Source organism: Dermochelys coriacea, chromosome 6 (genome assembly GCF_009764565.3).
Source record: "Dermochelys coriacea isolate rDerCor1 chromosome 6, rDerCor1.pri.v4, whole genome shotgun sequence".
NCBI lineage: Eukaryota > Metazoa > Chordata > Testudines > Dermochelyidae > Dermochelys > Dermochelys coriacea.
The window spans coordinates 53,483,250-53,504,535 of record NC_050073.1 but is presented as its reverse complement, the minus strand read 5'-3'; the positions used below and the strand labels follow the sequence as shown (position 1 = coordinate 53,504,535).

Sequence of the window (21,286 nt, the reverse complement as noted above, 5' to 3'; positions counted from 1 at the left end):
CCTACTTGGAAATAACCTGCCAACGGGAAGGGAAACAATATAAGATTCTCCAATTTTTTTCTGAAGGAAAGTCAGAGGTGGAGATTGCCCCCATGCAGAAGAAACCAGGGGTCTGGGCCACAAAACTAGAAGATCTTGAGGATTTTCTAGGATATTGGGCTATTTGTGCAGAGGTTCTGGACTCCCTGTGGTTCTGTCCCAACTCCCTGACAGCATGTCTCCAATTGTGTTTTCATGGGGGAGGGAGAAATGCGCATCTCTCCTAAGGCAAACCCACCCACTCCCTGCCCCTCACTTCTCAGATTCCCAGACCCTGCACTGGGGGTGAGGGAATGCTGTGGCAGCTCGTGGGATCCTCACAGAGTTAAACTTGAGTCATCTAAAGGTTATTTTCTTTTCTTTCATATTGCTCCACTTCCTCTATTTTCTAAAGATAAATAAGTATGAAATGAAAGCCTGCAACTCTGCTGGGAATTCCTGCAGCTTGTTTATTCTGTGAAAATACATCATGTTATCTAAGTTGGGTTCACTTATTAAAAGCAGCAGCTTTCTTATAAAAACATACATCAAGTAAACTAGCTGGGGCTTTGGGGAACGGAGCTCCAGAACACAGAGGACTTGCTCAGAAATTTGAGGATGAACCTTATTCCACTGTCAGCCCTTTTAGCATTTTTCTATAGCTTTGCACTAGGTAAACCTGTCCAGGTGTGTTCATGCTGCCATGGCAGTTCAGACTTTGCATCTCTGCTGATCGAACTGTCTGTCTGAAAATAAGTTACAATATTTCAGCGTAGCACAGAGTTTGTTGTGACTCTACCTAATGACAGTTTTATTTTGATGACATGTTTGCATACTAAAAGATTTCCTTTCCTTTTGCAGGTAGCCACAAGAAATAAGGACATGGGTGAGTTTGATTTTAACTATTCTATAGATACTTGGGGTTCTTACGGATAAGGTTGTCCTTTTTATTCCATACTTTTAAGTACGTCAGGCCTGATTTTCCACTCTGTTACACAAGGCTTATACTAGCATAACTCCTATCACTTCAAAAGAGCTACCTCTGATTTATAGTGCTGCAACTGGGAGGAGAATAGAGCACATAGGCTGAAATTTTCAGACCTGGATGCCTTCTAAATCCATATTTAGGTCCCTAAATATAAGTGGTTATGGAGATTTTCCAAGGTGATGAATCACACCTGCAGATCCATCGACTTCAATGAGAGCTGGAGTTGCTCAGGACCTCTGCAGGTTAGGCTATTACTATAATTTCAGTGCAATTTTAGGGACTCGGGCTTGAAAATTTTGGCCATATTTTTTTTATCACTTCAAAAATAATCCCTGTGTCAGTACCTAATGGTGGGCCCTGGAAAACAAATCCAATTGTCTCTTTGAAACGCACATTAAGTTGATGATTTATGTTGGTATGATAAGGAAATCATACAGGGTAACAACCATTACCACAAGGGGTGCTATTTTGCCAATGAATACAACCAGTATAAGAAGAGAGCAGAATCTCTTCACTCTTTTTATATAAGTGATCCCAATCCTGGCTGTCTGACACTGGGCCAGATTCAGTCTTGATGTCAGCAAACTCAGTTCCCTTCAATATCAGTGGTAGATGTGTCTGCTTATGCCAAAGCTGAATTTAGTCTTTTGTGTCTATCTTCTCCTCCAGCCACTCTCCACACTTGGGGGTCACTCATTCACCTGTGCTGTCCTTTTTTATCTTTCACTTCTTTCCTGTGTGACGTCGTCCCGTCTTTGTCCACATGCACAAAATTACACATGTATTTGGTGCATTAATCAATAGTTATTCTCCATGAGAAACACAGGTTAGGAATAGCAGTGGAGATTTGGAAGTCAGAACTGGGGGGCATATTATGATATCATGTGATACTTCACAAATTAACCTGGAGACTAATTGGGGCACACACTGAATAATCCCCTTAGAGACAGTAGTGTCTCTTGGACAGTTTAGCAGATCTTTCTGGATGCCAGTTAAGACTTCTTTCACTCTGCAAGTCCCAATGAAGGAGAGCAATGCCTTACATTTCTAAAACTCCTTCCATGCTGTAGGATCCCAAAGCTCCTTTAGCAAATGTATACGCTGTCATTCATATGATTAAAAGAGTGCAGTGGCCTATAAATTATTATATTTTCTTCCCTGGAAGTCAGGAAGGCCTGACCTGTCCCAGCACATAATGGTTTATATTAAGAATGGCCATACTGGGTCAGACCAAAGATCCATCTAGCCCAGTATCCTGTCTTCTGACAATGGCCAATGCCAACTGCTTCAGAGGGAATGAACAGAACAGGTAATCATCAAGTGATCCATCCCCCATTGTCCATGCCCAGCTTTTGGCAAATAGCAGCTAGAGACACCATCCCTGTCCACCCTGGCCAATAGCCATTGATGGACCTACCCTCCATGAACTTATCTAGTTGTTTTTTTAACCCTGTTATAGTCTTGGCCCTCACAACATCCTCTGGCAAGAAGTTCCACAGGTTGATTTTGCATTGTATGAAAAAATACTTCCTTTTATTTGTTTTAAACCTGCTGCCTATTTTCCACACAAACACATTTACTAATCCTTTTGTAGATTATTAAGAATAACTTCTCACTCAGGGATATTTTCTAAGACAGAAAGGGCAGTTAGGTGCCTAACACACACTGAAAGTCATTGGGCGTTGGCTGCCAAATTCCTATTTGTGCCTTTGAAAAATCACCTTCTATCCCATGTCTAGTATGTTCTTTATTCTCTTTATCTGCCTAGAGAGTGATACAATTCTGCATGAGGGTGACATTGTCTTGAGAAGGAAACGCAGTGCCATAAACTGTGACAGCAGCTGCTTCTGGCCCAAGTCCCATGATGGGCTAGTCAACGTCCCAGTTAATGTTTCTACAGAGTTTTGTAAGTCACTTGTAAATGTACCTGTGAAATTAGCATGGATTTTAACACCAGATTATGAGGGTTATTTTACAGTATCTCTGTATCATGTGTCAAAAGTGATTTTAACCCAAGGCAGCCTTTATGACTATTATCCATCCCATCAGCTGTTCCTAGGACAGTTTGGCTAAAATAGTATATAATTTAGTAAAATGGATATTTAAAGATGTGGTCAATTGACAGTATTTAGTTACATAAGTACCAAAGGATTCATTCATACTAGTCTATATTTACTGACATTTAACCGCTATGGACCGAATAATGTGTCTAATCTGTTACTTCCGTGAATATATTTGTATTCATATATTATTACTTTTAGTAATAAATATTTTGTCCTCACATACTAGTTTTCATGGAAGGATCTCAAAAAGAGCCATACCAACAGTAAGGCCTGATTGTCCCCTCCCATGGGAAATGGTGCAGAAGAGGAGAAAACAAAGCAAATTTCCATGAGGTTTTCCCTGGAGAGATTTCTTCCTAATTGTTTTGCTGGGATCAGTGGATCAGGGGTCAGTCAGTGGATTTGTGGAACAGGCTGCAGAACAGGTGCCTTAATCTGGAAGATCTTTATAGAAGCCCTGTTTTTGTACGAGCTCGGTGCCTCTTACACTCCTTGATTCCTTTGGAGCAGCACTTTGGGGTCGGGAAGGAATTTTCCTCCAGGGCAGATTGGAAGAGGCCCTGGAGGTTTTTTGCCTTCCTCTGTAGCATGGGGCACGGGTCACTTCCTGGAGGATTCTCTGCTCCTTGAAGTCTTTAAGCCACGATTTGAGGACTTCAATAGCTCAGACATAGGTGAGAGGTTTATCGCAGGAGTGGGTGGGTGAGATTCTGTGGCCTGCGTTGTGCAGGAGGTCGGACTAGATGATCATAATGGTCCCTTCTGACCTTAGTATCTATGAATCTATGACCCCTCCTAAAGAGTTATTCTCACTTTCAGGGGAAAAGGCATGGACATTTAACACAGCCTGGGTCTGGGTTAACTTTTCTTGGGAATCACTTGGTGCCATCTGGGGGGAGGGAGAAGGTGAAGAATGTGGGTCCACCTATCCCTACAATGGTCCCGCTCATTCCTCATCCCTTTCTTACTTGCATATCCCTGGACCTGCAGAACCCCCTCTTGAAGCAAGGGGCATTAGAGTACACTGATGCAGAGGCATGACTGTGCCCAGTAATTAATTCAGTTTTATAACATCCCTATGGCTAGGTAAGGATTATTTACTGTAATGTTACAGACGGGGAAACTGAGGCACACCATTGTTGTGGGACAAATTTTGAAAAGTGGGTTGTAATTGAGGGGGCTGACCCAAGCCAAAAGTTTCAAATATAGTTAAGCACTTAAAGGCATATTTAGGCACCGAATAAAGATGCTCTGATTTTCAGGAGTGCTGAATACCTGTTGCTTCATGTAACTTCAGTGAGAGCTGCAGGTGTTCAGTATCTGTAATAAACAAGCTGCTTTTATTTAGGTGCTTAAATATAGTCAGCTGTCTAACTTTACATACCCCAGACCGACAATTTTGGCCTTAACCTCTCTGTTTTAGTTTCTCCATCTGTCTAATGGAGATAATAATACTGACCTCCCTACCTTTCATTGCCATCATGCAAGGCAATGTACATAAGGGATAAGTATAATTATTATTACTACCCTAATCACTTTGAAGATCCCTTAACCCTCCACACTCTTATCCAATTTGACTTCTGTGATAGGAAAATAACAACTAGGTGCAGAGATTTAGTGGAGTGGACTGCCACATAATAATCAAAATACCATTGTTATGTATTCCCCCTTTTCTTCCTAGCTGTGGCAGAGAGGACTTGGATTGCTGAAGCCATGCAGGAGTTCGCTACCCTGACTTGTGTCCAGTTTATAAACCGCACGACAGAAACCAACTATATAAACGTTGTACCTGGGAAGAGGTCAGTTCCATCAGTCCTAATTGTGACTAGATTATGGGATAATCTCCTAACATATTCTTCAGTTTGTTTTCTTTCTTTCTTTCTTTCTTGCTTGCTTGACCTGGATTTAAATAGTCCCAGCTGGTAGCAAACTCCAAGAGCCTGTGATTAAGAGAGTGAGTTGCCAGAGCTCATACAATTTTTCTCTTTTTGTTTATAGTTTTGGTTGATGATGTTGCTTTTCAGCTATGGGACTATACCTTGTCGCACATGACATCTTTGGTTATTGGTTGCATGTTCCTTTCAGCTGCTGGTCTCACTTTGGAAAGATTGGAGGTATGCAGCAGGTGGGCCTGATGAAAACTGGCTGCATGAGTAAAGGAGCAATTCAACATGAAATGAACCATGCTCTGGGTTTTTTACATGAACAGGCCCGGAGTGACCGGAACAACTATGTTAAGATCTTGTGGGAATACATTATGGAAGGTATGTCCGAGGGAGTGGTGTATGGTATTGATGGTGATAGTAATAGTTCTTATTCTAATTCTTTACGTCTTTAAAATGTTTACCAAACATTAGATAACAAGGGATGGGACTGGAGAACAGAATACCAAATAGTGACAAATTACTTCAGCAAATGTATTATTTGATTTTTACTTCTCAGACACATTGAAATATATGTGCCTTTCCCTGTGAGTGGGACATGATCATGTTTGGGACCACTAGGCCCTAAAACAGGCCCACGAATTTTCAGCCATTCCCACATTATCCTGAGTTAATTTCAATTGCATTGTCTTGTGCTTAGATGTCAGAGGTTGTCTCTTGCAAGATATTATAATTATTTGCTATTTATATAATGCCATAGGGTTCTGTGTGAGCACTGGAGTTTCCTAGAGACAGCGAGAGATTAAAGCAGGTGGCTTCACAGGTCTTTATAGTTATTACTTTTTTTTACTCTTCTTTGCATCATGAAAATGACAAAGAAGGAGTTAGTATGCAGTGTCGGTGTAATCATATCCGTCCCAGGATATTAGAGAGGCAAGGTGGGTGAGGTAATATCTTTTATTGGACCAACTTCTGTTGATGGGAGAGAGACACTTTCGAGCCACATACCCTTCCCTGAAGAAGAGCTCTGAAGAAGGCCCTATCCTTTTCCCATGGATGTCAAAGGCAGAATTCCCATTGACTTCAACAGTGCAGGTTTATGCCCTGAGATCTTTTGCAATTTCCCAGCTCTCCCACCTCCTATTTTTCCCCAGGGTTTCAGTATTGCTCTCTTTTTTTGTTTCTTTAACCCTACAGTTCACCTTGGAAGATTTCCCATTTCTTTGCTTTGACAACGTATTGCCTGCTATTTTGTTGCAGTCCACTTAGAGATGTGAAACTTGGCTTATTTTTCTCAGTCTTTTTTTAATACAAGATACTGTTCTGCTTCTTAGGCCAGAACTTCTGTTTTAGCTCTTTCTTCTTGCTTATAGTGTTTAGATTCTGGAGCCCCAATTCAGCAAAGCACTTCAGCATGTGCTTAACTTTAATCACATGCTTAAATGCATTGCTGAACACAGATGGACTTAAGCACGTTTCTGGATAAGCACATGCTTAAATATTTTAGTGAGCTGGCGCCTAGATACTCTTTTCCCTCGGTCCATAAGACTTCCCAAATTATATGTTCTTGTTTACATTTGTTTGCCTCATCAGTCAACTAAAAATAATCTGTTTTACCTATTTATTTTTGTTAGTTTTTCACTGTAAATGTTGGTGGGTGACTCAGGGCAATTTATTATGAGAGGAAGGATGATCTTTTCTTGACAAGATCGGGGTTTTATTCCTGGCTCTGCCACTGACTGCCTGTGTGACCTTGAGCAAGTCACTTAGGCCAAAATATTAACATTTGGGTGCCTCCAGTCTGGCTTTGAAACCCACATTTAGGCACCTGAACAAATGTCCTTATTTTAAAAGGTGCTGAACACCTGCAGCTCTCTGAAGTCAATATCATATGAAGGAATGTGGTAAACTTTACAATTTAAGAGAAAATTTTGGCCGTAGCTATTCTGTGCCTCAGTTATCCCAACTGTAAAATGGAATTGTACTAACTTAATTCACAGAGGACTTGATTAAGAGAATTAATTAATGTGTGTAAAGGTGTTTTGAGATCCACGGCTGAAGGATGCTAAAGAAAGGCGAAGGATTTATTGCTTTCATGGTTTTGATATTTCTATATAAACCACAATGCTGAGGCCCTTTCATATCTGCTGGTTAATAAAAGAGAACAGCATAGAGGGGGGAAAAATCACAGTAAACTACAGAAGCTTTTCACTCCCCTCCTCTTGGCTATAAATGGAGTGAATGGAAATTATTATGAAACTATACAGTGGCCTGGTAGAATCAATGCTGATAAGAACCAACCCGAACCTTGCCCTAAACTTCAAATCAGTTTTTTGAGCTATGAAAAAGTTCAGTTACCTTTTTCTCCCTCATCTGTTGTTAATTTTTTGATTCCCCCCCACATTTCATAGTCTTGGATTGGACCGGGAGTGAAAGTGCTAAATGTAGAGACTGTTTTTTCCTACAAGCAATTTGGCCCAGCTTTGCAGACTCAGACTCAAGAGACTCAGATAGCTAGGATGAATTTCTGATAAGCATCCAACGTGGGGGACTTGTCCAAATGGTTCCTGCTTTGCCAGCCACCAGTAACAATAACAGAGATACTCATGTCAAAGGTTTCAGAGTAGCAGCCGTGTTAGTCTGTATTCGCAAAAAGAAAAGGAGTACTTGTGGCACCTTAGAGACTAACAAATTTATTAGAGCATAAGCTTTCGTGAGCTACAGCTCACTTCATCGGATGCATTTGGTGGAAAAAACAGAGGAGAGATTTATATACACACACACAAGGAAGGAAGGTCCAGTGGTTATGGTACTAAGTTTAGGATTTAGGAGACCTCCCTGCTCTGCCTCAGACTTTCTGTGTGACCTTGTCAAGTCACTTAATCTTTCTATGCCTTAATTCCTCATGTGTAAAATGGGAATAAGAGCACTTTCCTACCTCCCAGGGCTATGGTAAGGATAAATACATTACAGATTGTGAAGGTCTCAGATATTACAGTAATGTGTGAGGGAGGTGGGGAGTAATAAGTATCTTAGATAGAAGGAACATTTACACTAGGATCCTATCCTGTGCCGTTATGTTGACTACAGGCTATGGGCAAGTTGGGAGTGAAGTCAATGGGAGTTTACCTGAGTAAGGATTGAGCAAAACCTGAATAAAGATCTCAGCATTTGGCTCTTAAGGTATACTTTGGTGCAACTCCAGGGCAAACCCTCTCCCTTCTTCTACAGTTAAAAGGCTCCTTTGTCAATAGCCAAGTGCATTGCTATTGCACAAGGAGGAAGGTCAAGGTTTTGTAGGACAGCACCTCAGCCATTCCCACACACATGTGCCCAGTGCTCAGCCTAGCTAGTCAGCCACGTTTTCCTCTCTGGTCATAGATACAAGTATGGGGACAAACGCTGCTCTTGGATACACAGGTGCAGTTCCTGTTGAAGTCACTGATGATCAGATGCCAGTGAAGCGTATCTTAGAAACTCCTCAGACAGGCAGACAGACAAATGCATACGCATCACAGGGTGGAATTGGGTCCATAGTTCATGTGGATCAAATTCTGAAGTCCTTACTTGGCTTTTAGAATTGGAGCCAAAACCCTCAGAAGTTGATGGAAAGACTCATATGGGCTTAGGTGGGCTTTGTGTCAGGCCCATGCTCAGGATAATCTCAAATGGGAATAGGTATATTTTAAGTATTCTAACAGCTCTGTGAGAAGTGCAGTATCACTTTAATAATTTTTTTTTCTGGCCTTGATCCTGTTTTGGTGGTTGAAATGTTGCTCTCGTACCTTACAGGGGAACAGGGGAACTTTGGGAAAGTGAATTCCAATAACCTGGGCCTCCCCTATGACTATTCCTCAGTGATGCACTATGGCACGTAAGTTGGAGTCTGGGTTTCCTTTCATAGATGCAAGCAGGGCTCTAATCTCCTATTCAAATTTAGGAGACAGAATTACTCTTTTTAGGGCATGGCTGTTGCTATTTACTTAAGGTATGTCTATCCTCCGAGCTGAAGGTTAAATTCCAGCTTGAGGAGATGTACCTGCGCAAGCTCTGATCCAGCTAGCGTACTAAAAAAGAAATATAGCCATAGCAGCGGGTGCTACAAGAGTGGCTATCTGCCCTGAGCACAATCCGGTCTGAGACTCCAGACACATACTTGGGTGGCTAGCTTTCCCACTGCTGCAACTACACTAATTTTAGTGCACTAGCTTGATCACATGCGATACGTCTCCTCAAGCTGGAGTTTGTACCTCCAGCCTGAAGTGTAGACATAACCTTAGAAATGCAGGAATACTTATGACTAAGAAAATCTATACCTACTGTCTGATTTAGCCCTCGCAAAGATAAAGAGGGATAGGGTTGGAAGAGAAAGATAGTGGAGTAACATTTCTTCTCACTGCATTCGTACCTTATGTGACAGACTGACAATTTCATGTAAAAACGCAAGTCTTTATGGTCAATCGTGGGATTTTGTGGAACTTCAAAGGGCTTTTTGGCACAATGCACGTGAAATGGATTTCTTAGGAAATAACTGGGGTTTAGGGGATGCAAATTTTTCCCTCCAAAATCAACATGTGAAGCTACTCCCTGGAGAGGTTTATTTATACACACTAGTTCAAACTGGATTTTCCAGCCTCCAACAGACAAAGAAAGGCCTTTGGGATATAGCCTGGGTTTAGACTGACTCAGCCTGCTTCATGATCCAACCAACAGTCACCACTTCTGGTTCCCAGAGGCCCCAGTCCCAAGGGTAGGGTTGGAAGGATGAGGCCTACTGAGGCTACCTATCACTGTGTGCTTCTTCTGAGCTGAAGCTGTGATGAACTGGTAACCACAAGGAGTCCCTTGAGTTAGAGGAGGAAGGACTGCTCCTGCCAGAATCCATATTAGAATGAACTCTGGTAAACTTATTCATATTCGTGTAGGTTCTTTTATTGTTTTTAATATATTTTTTTCTGTAGTGCTTTTTACCATAAGATTAAAGCAGTCTTGCCTAGGAAGTACTGTGTGGTTCCTTATAACTGTAGCAATTGTTAGCTCTTACCTGCCTCTGAAGAGAAAGCAAGCAGATGTCATTAGGCAACCGGTCTGTGCTGGGAAATACACAGGACAGGGAATTGTGCAGCCTGGAAATATTCTAGTCAGAAGGGAGATAGAAGGGAAGACAATGGCTGTGGAGCTGGAAGCCTAAGAGTGGATGCCCTTGGTGGACCACTGAGGGGGAATACAGGTGCTGTTCACAGTTGCCAACTTTCAGGCGGTAAATAAGCACCCTGACTTTCACAATAAGTCAAAAATCAAGCTAATCCTATTTCAAAACAAGCATATCCCTAAGAACCCCAATACTCTTTGTGACTAGATCCCCGTGGCATGCAGTCTGGGACTGTGGTGGGCCTGCTGTGCATCCCTGACTCTCTCCCCTGCTTGCCCCCCCACCCCTTTGCCGGCAACTGATCAAAAAAAAAGAAGCAACAAGCCAAACAAGCTACAAGCCGAAAACTAGCCAAAAAGCAGCTCGCAAGCCAATTAAGCCAAAAACAAGCCCAATTTCTGCAGTTTTTTTGTGGATTTGGAATGTCTGGTGCTATTGCCCTGTGACACCTTATGGTAGAGGCCTTATATGCCATAACTCCAGGTCTGGCACTACCAAGTCTGTCCTCTAAGCTAGCCTCTGCAGTGTTCTCGGGGCTGGGCTATTAATGAGATCACTAATTCACTTATGCAACAGTACTTAGAAAGACTAGGAGAATTCCTCTTATCATCAGGATGTTGTGTAGTACTTTGTGAAAATTGTGTATTATCTTGGCTCATGGCTTAATTCTACAATTTAGCCCTTAACACAGAAGCCTGTGGCAGCCACCTTGCCCCACATTTGCACTAACGGGCAGCAAATTTTTGAGCATTTTCTCAGAGCAAACCAGTAATTAAGATAAATAAATCTTGTCTAGCTGGAGGCAAGAGACCGCAAGTAGCAGTTTCAAATATTCAAAGAATCAGGAGTTCAGATAGCAACCTTGCTCTTCAGAGCATCCTGGTTGGGACACAGAGTTCACTCTATAATGAAAAAAGAAAAGGAGTACTTGTGGCACCTTAGAGACTAACAAATTTATTAGAGCATAAACTTTCGTGAGCTACAGCTCACTTCATCGGATGCATTTGGTGGAAAAAACAGAGGAGAGATTTATATACACACACATTATGCTCTAATAAATTTGTTAGTCTCTAAGGTGCCACAAGTACTCCTTTTCTTTTTGCGAATACAGACTAACACGGCTGCTACTCTGAAATCTATAATGAAAGGTTTGGAATGAGTCATCCCCCAAACAATATGTTCTCCCCTTGTTTCTCATTTCAGTGTTGCTGGATACAAAGCTGTTGCCTCAGTGTTCTTCCTGAGATATCTGTGAAGGCTTTTTGCTTGCCCTTTCCTAGTTATTTAATCTCTTCAGAATCTTAGGCAAATGTTACTTGTATTATTGTGGAAAATATTCCAAATGCATCACTTAAAGGGGGATTTGACTGAGACACATGATTTCCCCTGCTTCTGCAGATATGACTTCTCTAAAACCTCTGGGAAAGCAACTATTGTACCGATTCCTGATCCCTCTGTACCCATCGGACAGAGAGAGGGACTGAGTAATCTCGATGTGGCTAAAATCAACAAGCTCTATAGCTGCAGTAAGTGCTCCAAATATTATGTACTGTAATCTTAATTATGAACCTTTATGATAGCTAATTTCCTTCAACCTTATTTTACTAGCCCCATTATTTTGCTTACAGTTATTTAATGCTTTTAATAGATGAGCCTTGACACATTTGTAAACATGACAATTAATTTCTCTTTTATAAATCTGACAGCCGTTAACGGATGGAGATAACTGTGACTGGATTTTCCCTTGAAGAGGATTTCTCTGCATCTTTCATTTTCTTTACAGCTGTTTTCTTTTGTTCTTCAGATTGCTGTAGCAATGTGCTGCATAAACCTAATGACACCTTCTCGTCTGTCAATTACCCATCCTCATATCCAGACAACAGCAACTGTTTGTGGCTCATTCGCATCCCACAGCATCAGGTGATTTTTGTTAGGAAAAAGGAGGTTTGAATAGGTGTTAATACATGGCATTATTTATCAGATTGCTATTGTATGTCATAATTTTAATAGTAGTATATATTAAATATTATTTAACTGTGCCAGTGATTAACCATTGGGACAAACTACAAGGGAAACCATCTCTTGATGTTTTTATATCAAGACAGGATGCCTTTCTGAAAGACATGCTTTAGCCAAACACAAGTTTTTGGGCTGAGTAACCGAGTGAACCTTAATGGCCTTTGATATACTGGTGGTCAAACTAGATGATCTAATGGTCCCTTCTGACCTTAAAATCTATGAGATAATATATCACTTTCAAATGCACTAGTTAATAACATAACCCTTTTGGAGTCTGATTCTGCTCTCATATATGTCAGTGGAGTTACTCTGATTTACACCAGTGTAAAAGAGCTCTGAATCATGTTCTAGGTGTGAAGATTTACTGCTTTCCTGTGGCCACTGTGGGGAACTGTGCAGGGACAGGGGAATCTCTCTGGCTGCTGAGAGGTGGAATCTGGATGGGACTCTCATGTGAGTCCAGTCCCTCACTCTCTTTTTCTATACTTGGTCCTGCTGTTCTTGTCAAACCAGGAAGCTTCATGGGCATGTAGCATAGAGAAGTGGCTGGGGACATGAGAGTGGGGACTGAAGCAGCACTGGCAAGGTGAAGAGCTGGGGAGAGCAGGCTGGCAGCAAATGAAAGGTAGGCAAGGAGCAGAAGGGTCTCTGTGGTGGTGTCATTACTGAAGGTAGGTGCTTGGGGGGGGAGGGGGATGGGACTAGAGAGATGGAAGAGGCACAACTGAAGAGAGGGGGGTGGTAAATAAAGGGTAAGAAGTGTGGGAGGGAAATGAAGGCAAGTCTCCTGATGACGGGAAAGAAAAGGAGGAGAGCTCTCTTGAGAAGGGAGGACAGTATAAGGAGCTCAGGATTTCAGCCAAGATCCTCTTTGACAAACAGGTTCACACTGAAATTCACACACTGATCTGTGATGTAGGTCAGGGTCAAATGAGGAAGGAAAAGAGGAGGAGTTAGGGAAGATTTGAAGTGTTTAATTTTCTTGTTCCTCTTCAGGTTTTCCTTGAGTTTGATGCTTTTGATCTTCAGCCTTCCCCAGACTGTACCTCTGACTACATCAGAATTTATGATGGAAGCAGCAGGAATTCCAGTGTCTTACTGGACAAGTTGTGTGGGATGGGGTCCTTACCATCATTGGTGGCTTCTAGAAACGTGATGCTTATAGAGTTTGTGAGTGATGAGACTACTGCAGCAACAGGTTTCCAAGCCTCCTATAGCCAGGGTGCGTACAGTGCCTCATTTACAGAACTTGGTGACATTTCTAATTTTTGCTTAGCAAATATTCATGTGCAAAACTGAACATTTTGTGAAATTTTGCAAAATGTGTCTTTCTATACTTGAATTTTTGGTGGTAAACCCTTTTTTTTCTATGTTTTCCCTTCCACCATCCATAAGAACTGTTCAAACCAGTAGCTTGTGGAGCTGGGAATGAAGAAAAAAATGAAAAATAGGACCCTACCTTGCCCTAACACCAACAGCTCTCAGGCCCCACTATTTTTCTGGAGGCCGAGGAAGCCTTGTTGGTCTAGTTGAGGTCTTTACAGCTACTTGTTTAAATAAAGTAAGTGAGCCATAGGAGCTGCTAGCCATAGAGTGAAAAGTGGCTGCAGAACACTCCACAAGCCATCTGGATATCTATGCAATTTTATATCTCATGAATGACAAGGTAGAAAGTAGGGGCCCCATAGAAGGTATTTTTAACAATTTGGGTGGGGGGAGGGAAGGGGATAGCTTGGGTCTACAGCCTACCTATCATAGCCAACCAACCTATCATTTTCTAGGTTGGTGCAAGTCATCTTATCTGTGGATTTACTCCCTTGTGAGGTCTGGGCTTACCATACAAACTAAGCAGGATAGGGCCCTGGTAGTATTTGGACGGGGGACACCCCCCAAAAAACATCCAGGTGCAGCAGAAAGTGATTTTGGTGCTTCCGTAGGTGGCCATCTGACCCCCAAGTCAATGCTGAATCAATGATACAGTGTGATGCCAGAGGGAACTGTAGAGAATTCTTTCCAATAAGATGTAAAACTGAGGTCCTGGCCACTTAGTGGTTATTGAAGGTCCCATGGCACTTTACTTCAGACAGGATACTAACCCCAGTGTCTTGGAAAGTTTCAGAGGAAGTAATTACAGGCTGCCTATTTAAACTTTTCCTGTACTTTCCATTGGTGCTGGTAATTTTTCACTTCCTGATTTCAAAGCGTGTGTGTGTGTGTGTGTGTGTGTGTGTGTGTTGTTTAGGAGCTTTACTTGAGAGGTTACTGTATTTTGGGGGGAGCAGTGGGGGAATAAACTACTTGGTGGCTATAGTTTCTCTGTCATTAGTGAAGTGCTATGGAAGGAAAGGCACCAATACAAGTAAGATCATTACTGTTTATTATTACTTAAACTCCAAAATGTAACTTTGGTTTTTATGGGGAAAAAATGGAGGACATCTCACTGTTTGACTTTTTACAAAAGGAAAAAACTTATTTTAATTACTGCTGTAGCCAGCAGTTTGTTCCCTCCCACTTCCCTCCTATTTTTGTCACTCCCCCTTGCTATAGAATTATGACACTAAGTACAATTTTCAAAAGCAAATTTTACCCAGGATCTGACTCTTTAGCTTCTTTCTTTCAGTTGGAGTTGCACAACCACTGCATAGAAAATTATTAACTCTCTACATCAAATAAGTGCTCCTGAAAGCTCATTTCCTTTTTACTGGCTATACAAATATATAAGAAACTATTTCAGCCACATTTTTTTGGGACTAGTTTACTAGAACAAATTACTGTCTATCTACCACAAGCCTGGTCTCAGAATCACCAGGAATTCAGCCAGTGCTTGAACGTGGAGGGTGCTCTATAAGTAGAAATGTGTCATTTGCAATTCTGCTCCCTGCTGCTTGAAGAAACAAAAATTGAAAAAAAGTGGGGATGGGCTTGGAAATGTGCCAGGGGAGGTGGGTGAGGGGAAAACCCTCCCTTTTCTACATTAAAGTTATTTAAGTTCACACCTTTATGCAGCATTAAGTTGAAGTTTCCCCCTCTTCTCCAAAGGAGAACCAACATATGCTCTAAGCTCTGTCGGTACAAATGGAAGCACAGATGCTGGCCATAGAAACAAACTGTTTGAGTAGGAGACATTTTCTCTTGGCTCTAGAATAGGCCCATATTGATGTCCCTTTGGATTCTTTCTTCCTGCTCACAAGCTGTTAATAAGCTTTTCAACATTATCTGTGTGGTTTCTTTTCTTCTTAGTGAAATGTGGAAGCACTTTGATGGGCACAAGTGGGGTGATCACCTCCCCAAACTACCCCTACAGGTACCCCAAAAACCAGGACTGTTTCTGGATCATCAGTGCTCCAGCAGATCGCAAGGTGACGTGTTGAAGGGTTATTCTGCTGGCTCCAACAATGCCGTCTGACTGCTTCTCTTTGCAGTACAGAATACCAGTTGTTGTAGCACATCCAAAGAAGCAATATCAGCTACTCAAAGAATGAAATTCACCCCTATGCACTATGTAAATCCAACCTAAGCCCTCACAATAAAGACTTCAGTAGGTGCCATAGGCCTTATGTTATAGTTAAAGAAAACCATTTTAGCCTTGAATGTGAATTGATGGTGATATTGTCTCAGAAGTGGTAGGTTTAGTTCAAAATAATCTCTAGGGTTACATCTATACTATGAGCTACCGATGTGATTCCTCCTGCTCCCATACACACACTTGCAATAGCTCTCATTGAGCTAGTGGGAGTATGAAGAGCAGTGTAGCTGCAGTACAGATAGCGCGGTGGAGGCTTGGCTTAGCCATGCCGAGTACATACTCCTGGTTTTGGTGGGGAGGGGTGCATATTTGGAACAGCTAAGCCTTGCCTCTACCACCGCTACCCCTGTGGTACTGCAATTTATACTCACATTCGCTGATAGCAAGTGAAAGTATGTGTATGGGAGCAGAGGAATCGTACCTCTAGCTCGTACTGTAGACATAGCCTAGGTGAGAGCCAAGAAGCTGAAATGCTACATTGGTATTTTGAATATTTGCTCCGAGAGATATTCAAAACTGTATCTGATGCCTTACTGCCAAAGAGAGTGAAATTAATCCTGCCACAAAACAGGAGATTACCCAAATGATCCACCCTCCAAATCAAATGGTTTTTTAGTTCAAACAATTTTATAATATAATAAATAATAATTTACATTCCAATAACACTTAAGGGCCAGCCAAGATCAGGACCACAGTCTCCTGGGGCACTGTACAATCAGTCCAGGCCCCCCCAAAATTACAATCTAAATAAACAAGATAAAGGGCAAGGGAAAGGGATACAAGCAAAGTGTTCTTGTTGTATTTTCTATAGATCTCTCTAAAAATGGTCTCCTTTGAGCTGGAGGACATAGATGAATGTAAGTACGACTATTTGCTTATTCATGATGGGAGCCGACCCACATCTCCAGCTGTGGGCCCATACTGTGGGACAATGCAGATTGCAGACTTTACCTCCTCTGAGAACTTTGTGCTGGTAGAATTTCACAGCGATGTTGCTTGGGTGTTTCCTGGATTCATGCTGAACTACACTTTTGGTAAGTCTAATTGCAAAAATTTAGGGAGGGTTGGTGAATTTTCATGTTGATAAAAGTGTGAGACTAGTTTGTTTGGGGCTAAGTTATTATTTTACTGCTGTAAAAGTGTGCACTGTGAATCACACACAAATAAAGGACAATGTCCTTGATCTTAGGCCCAGGTCCTCAAGATATTTAGGCACCCAACTAAATACTTTTGAGGATCTGGGTCCAACAGTTTGAGTCCTCTCAGATACGAACATGTAGTTATAACCTGCCTATCACTGGGGCATATATTCAAAAGAGGTTAGCTCTCATTTTGTCACAAAAATAAATGGTCACATTTTAAGAGTTCAGCATGATAGGTACTGAGCTCTATTGAAAATCTGACCCTAAGTGCCTCATTAGGCATTTCTGTGTGCTGAGAACTTGTGAAACTGTGGCCATCTTTTAGGTGTCTAAATGGAAACCAAGCTCTATTGAAAAGCTGTCCCTAGAGATGAGACATAAAAAAGAATAATGACAAACATTGTGGGGTAGAAGGATGTGAGATTAAGGGCTACAGCATTAAGATTATGGCTGATTTTAAGTTTTGAAAGTCCCACAAACAATTCTGACTGTTTGCATACGTATAAAACACACTTTATTTGAGGAGACATTTAGAGTTTTACTCTAATATAATTTCTAAAAATGATAGATGCACTTGGTATACTCTGATACCTTCTTGAAGCATAGAAGATTCCCTATCCTAGTGTTGGACATCCTTGCTCTGTGAGGGTTGGACATTCAGAACCCATTTTGCATAGGCCAGAAGAGTCCTCACAGAGTGATTTAAAGCTCCTCATCTCTAATGATTAAAGTCCTAGTCCAAAACCTGTTGAAGTCAAAGGGAGCCCACTGATTTCAGCCTATTACAGCTCAGATCCTCAAACACATTTAGCTGCCTAACTCCCTTTGATTTCAATGGTTTACGAACATTACCACCTTTTGAGGAGGGACCTAAGTACATTGTCTCCACAGTGCTCTCAGCATCTGATGGCATAGCATTAAGGAAATGAACGAGATCTTGAACTTGGATCTCCATAGGGTACTGTACAGCAGCAGCACACTATACTTCAATGCTGTATATACATGGCCCTTGCATTGACGGATGCTGTAGTTGCAAATGTTCTGTAATTGCAGTTATGACATCATGAAGGAAACTCAAGGAAAATCTTCTTCCCCCATTGCCACGAAGAAAGAAAAGAGTGCCTGGAAGGACAGTGATTCACCTTGCTCTTTACCATTTGCCTGCAATATATTTTCAGACACTGGTTCATTTTCAACACCAAAATGAATGCTTTTCGCTAATATAGATGTAGGAATCTGAACTGCGAGACTGGTAGTACCATGATGGGATGGGGTACAGAGAAGTGGAGCTTGGGAATACTATGTGGATACCACACATTCTCCGCTCTGGTAAGAGTCGACTTTCCAGGAGCTGTAAAGTCTCCCCATATTGCACATGGTTGCCTCTTTGGATTTGCACCTTGGATGGAGAATATAACAAAATTTTAACTTTACTCACCCATGCTGTGGTCTCTCTCTCTGGCTTTGTCTTCACTGCTGAAAATGTGCATTTTTTTTACCTCAGGTTAACTAATGTGTGTGAGGTGAACTAGCTGACATCAACACCAGACAGGGGCATAGTGCTGATCTTGCCTAGTTTACCTCATAATAAAACTAAAGTACCTGTGTTTTACCTCAGGATTGCCCACACATGTTAGTTTACCCCAAGGCACAACCCCCCCCCCCCAAATGACAACAAAACCCAGTTTTTTTTTCAGATAAGACAGTTTTGGGTTACAGCACTCAGGCCACGCCTACATGGGGGCACTCCAGAAAGTTAAGGCAAATCAACTAAAGGTATGAAGTCAATGGGCATAAATTAAAGCAAATCTGTCGTTTCCCTTGCCCCATGGTCTCATTCAGGAGTAAAGTGGCCTTAGTCTGCTGTAACTTAATCCTATATGCATGCAGTGTTGTTGTAGCCATGTTGGTCCCAAGATATTAAAGTGACAAAGGAGGTGAGGTAATATCTTTCATTGGACCAACTTCTGTTGGTGAGAAGAGCTCTATGTAAGCTTGAAAACTTGTCTCTCTCACCAGGAGAAAGAAAAGGAGTACTTGTGGCACCTTAGAGACTAACAAATTTATTTGAGCATAAGCTTTCGTGAGCTACAGCTCACTTCATCGGATGCATTCGGTGGAAAATACAGTGGGGAGATTTATATACACACAAAGAGAACATGAAACAATGGGTTTTATCATACATGCTGTAAGGAGAGTGATCACTTAAGATTAGCTCTGACCAGCAGGAAGCGGGGGGGTGGGGCGGAAGGAGGAAAACCTTTTATGGTGATAATCAAGGTGGGCCATTTTCAGCAGTTAACAAGAAAGTCTGAGGAACAGTGGGGGGTGAAGTGGGGGGGAGAAATAACATGGGGAAATAGTTTTACTTTGTGTAATGACCCATCCACTCCCAGTCTCTATTCAAGCCTAAGTTAATTGTATCCAGTTTGCAAATTAATTCCAATTCAGCAGTCTCTCCTTGGAGTCTGTCACCAGGAGAAGTTGGTCTAATAAAAGGTATTACCTCACCCACCTTGTCTCACTTAATCCTAATGCCTTTCTATTCCTGAGTGAAACCATTAGTAGGGGAGGGCAACAATGTACTTTATGTACATTGGCTTCACACCTTTAGTTCATTGCCTTAACTTTTGGGAGTGTCCTTTGTAGACATGTCTGGCTTTAGTCAACACTGCAGTGTCCTCTACTCACAACATCCTCACCCTTCATTCCTTGTTCATGCCCACTTGCGTCCCTATTAACAGCTTGTTAAAGTACGTAGCTGTAGTGGCTTTATCTTCAACCTACAGTCCTCTGGCCATTAACCTTCTATATGGTAGTGTCCCTGTGGCTGCTTTCCAAGCTTCATTTTGTACTGGAACATCTATGCACATAGCCTACCTGCATCAGATGTTTCAGAGTAGCAGCCGTGTTAGTCTGTATTCGCAAAAAGAAAAGGAGTACTTGTGGCACCTTAGAGACTAACAAATTTATTAGAGCATAAGCTTTCGTGAGCTACAGCTCACTTCATCTCTCCTCTGTTTTTTCCACCAAATGCATCCGATGAAGTGAGCTGTAGCTCACGAAAGCTTATGCTCTCATAAATTTGTTAGTCTCTAAGGTGCCACAAGTACTCCTTTTCTTTCTGCATCAGATGGTAAGCCTTCTAGGACAGGGTCTGTGTCTTAATATGCATGTATATAGCACTCAGCACAACGGGGCCCCAATCCTGATTGTATTGCAGTAGTGCCCAAAGGCCTCAAATAAATTATCATAATGATGATCTATGACTGAAGCATTTTTTTAAAAATAATAATCCCTATCACTAGATATCATGCACTTTACAAAAGAGGTTAGTATCATTCCCCCATTTTACAGACAAGGAAACTGAGGCACAGAGCAGGGATGTGACTTGCTCAAGATTACCTACTAGAAGAGCTGGGAATGGCCCAGGAACTACAGCCTCTAGCTGATCTCTGGCTCCTGGAAGAAGCCCGTGGAAGCCTGTAGATGGATCTTTACAGTTATATCTTTCTCTGCTGAATTAAAGAGCCCTTTAGAACCTGGTATTTTCTTCCCAGAAAAGTACTTATACTGTAATCAAGTCACCTCAATTTTCTTTTTGATAATTGAAGCAGATTGAGCTCTTCAAGTCTCTCACTGTAAGGCATTTTCTCCAACCATCAAATCATTTGTGGCCCTTTTCTGTACTCTCTCTGAGTTTTCAACATCCTTTTTAAAATGTTGAGACCACAACTGGATGCAGTACTCCAGGTTCAGTCTCATCAACGTCTTATAAAGAAGCAAAAAATCACTTCCCTACTGCAACTCACTATGCCTCTGTTTATACATCCACAGATCAAATTACGCCCTTTTTGCCACAGCACCACACTGGGCGCTCCTGGTGAGTCCCTTGTTCACTCTGACAGCTAAATCCTTTTTCAGAGTCACTGCTTTAGGATACGGTCTCTCACTCTGTAGTTCTTACCTGCATTCCCTTGTTCCTAGGTGTAGACCTTTGCATTTGTCTGTATTAAAACAGCTTTTGTTTAAGTGGGCCCAGCTTACCAACTGATCTAAATCCCTCTGTACGACTGGCCTGTCCCTATCATTATTTACCACTCGGCCCGTCTGTGCTGTCTGCAAATGTGATCAGCAGTAATTTTATATTTACTTCCAGATCATGGATGGAAATGTTGAATGGCATCAGGCTGCTAACAATCCCTGCAGAATTCCACTAGAAACACCCCTCTTCAGTGATGATTCCCCATTGGCAGCTACTTTGAGATCTGTTAGCCAATTCTTAAACCATTTAACTTGTACGCTATTGATATTATTAAGTGCACTTTTTTTAGTCAAAATGTCATGCAGTATTAAGTGCAATGCCCTCCATAATTCTAAGTATATTACATCTGCACAACTACTGTTATCAACCACACTTGTAATCTTACCAAAAGAACAAGGTTACGTTTCTTTGACAAGATCTCTTTTCCAGAAAACCATGTTGATAGAAATA

The 21,286-nt window shown here is 41.7% G+C and overlaps 1 protein-coding gene across 3 annotated transcripts; it reads left to right on the top strand.

The window, feature by feature from the left end:
• Positions 1 to 600: 600 nt before the first annotated feature.
• Positions 601 to 18,779, top strand: LOC119857313 (astacin-like metalloendopeptidase). 3 transcript variants are annotated; one of them, XM_043516851.1, is made up of 12 exons: positions 604 to 705; positions 880 to 904; positions 2,775 to 2,912; positions 4,751 to 4,868; positions 5,155 to 5,333; positions 8,745 to 8,826; positions 11,503 to 11,630; positions 11,909 to 12,024; positions 13,120 to 13,345; positions 15,364 to 15,482; positions 16,461 to 16,683; positions 17,845 to 18,779. In XM_043516851.1, the coding sequence occupies exons 1-12, from the start codon at positions 637 to 639 to the stop codon at positions 17,856 to 17,858; spliced, it is 1,437 nt and encodes a 478-aa protein (XP_043372786.1). In that variant the 5' UTR covers positions 604 to 636; the 3' UTR covers positions 17,859 to 18,779. The 3 variants fall into 3 exon arrangements, with proteins under 3 accessions (XP_043372785.1, XP_043372786.1, XP_043372787.1); XM_043516850.1 differs by lacking the exon at positions 17,845 to 18,779 and having other exon boundaries at positions 601 to 705; positions 16,461 to 17,368; XM_043516852.1 differs by lacking the exons at positions 2,775 to 2,912; positions 17,845 to 18,779 and having other exon boundaries at positions 16,461 to 17,368.
• Positions 18,780 to 21,286: the final 2,507 nt, after the last annotated feature.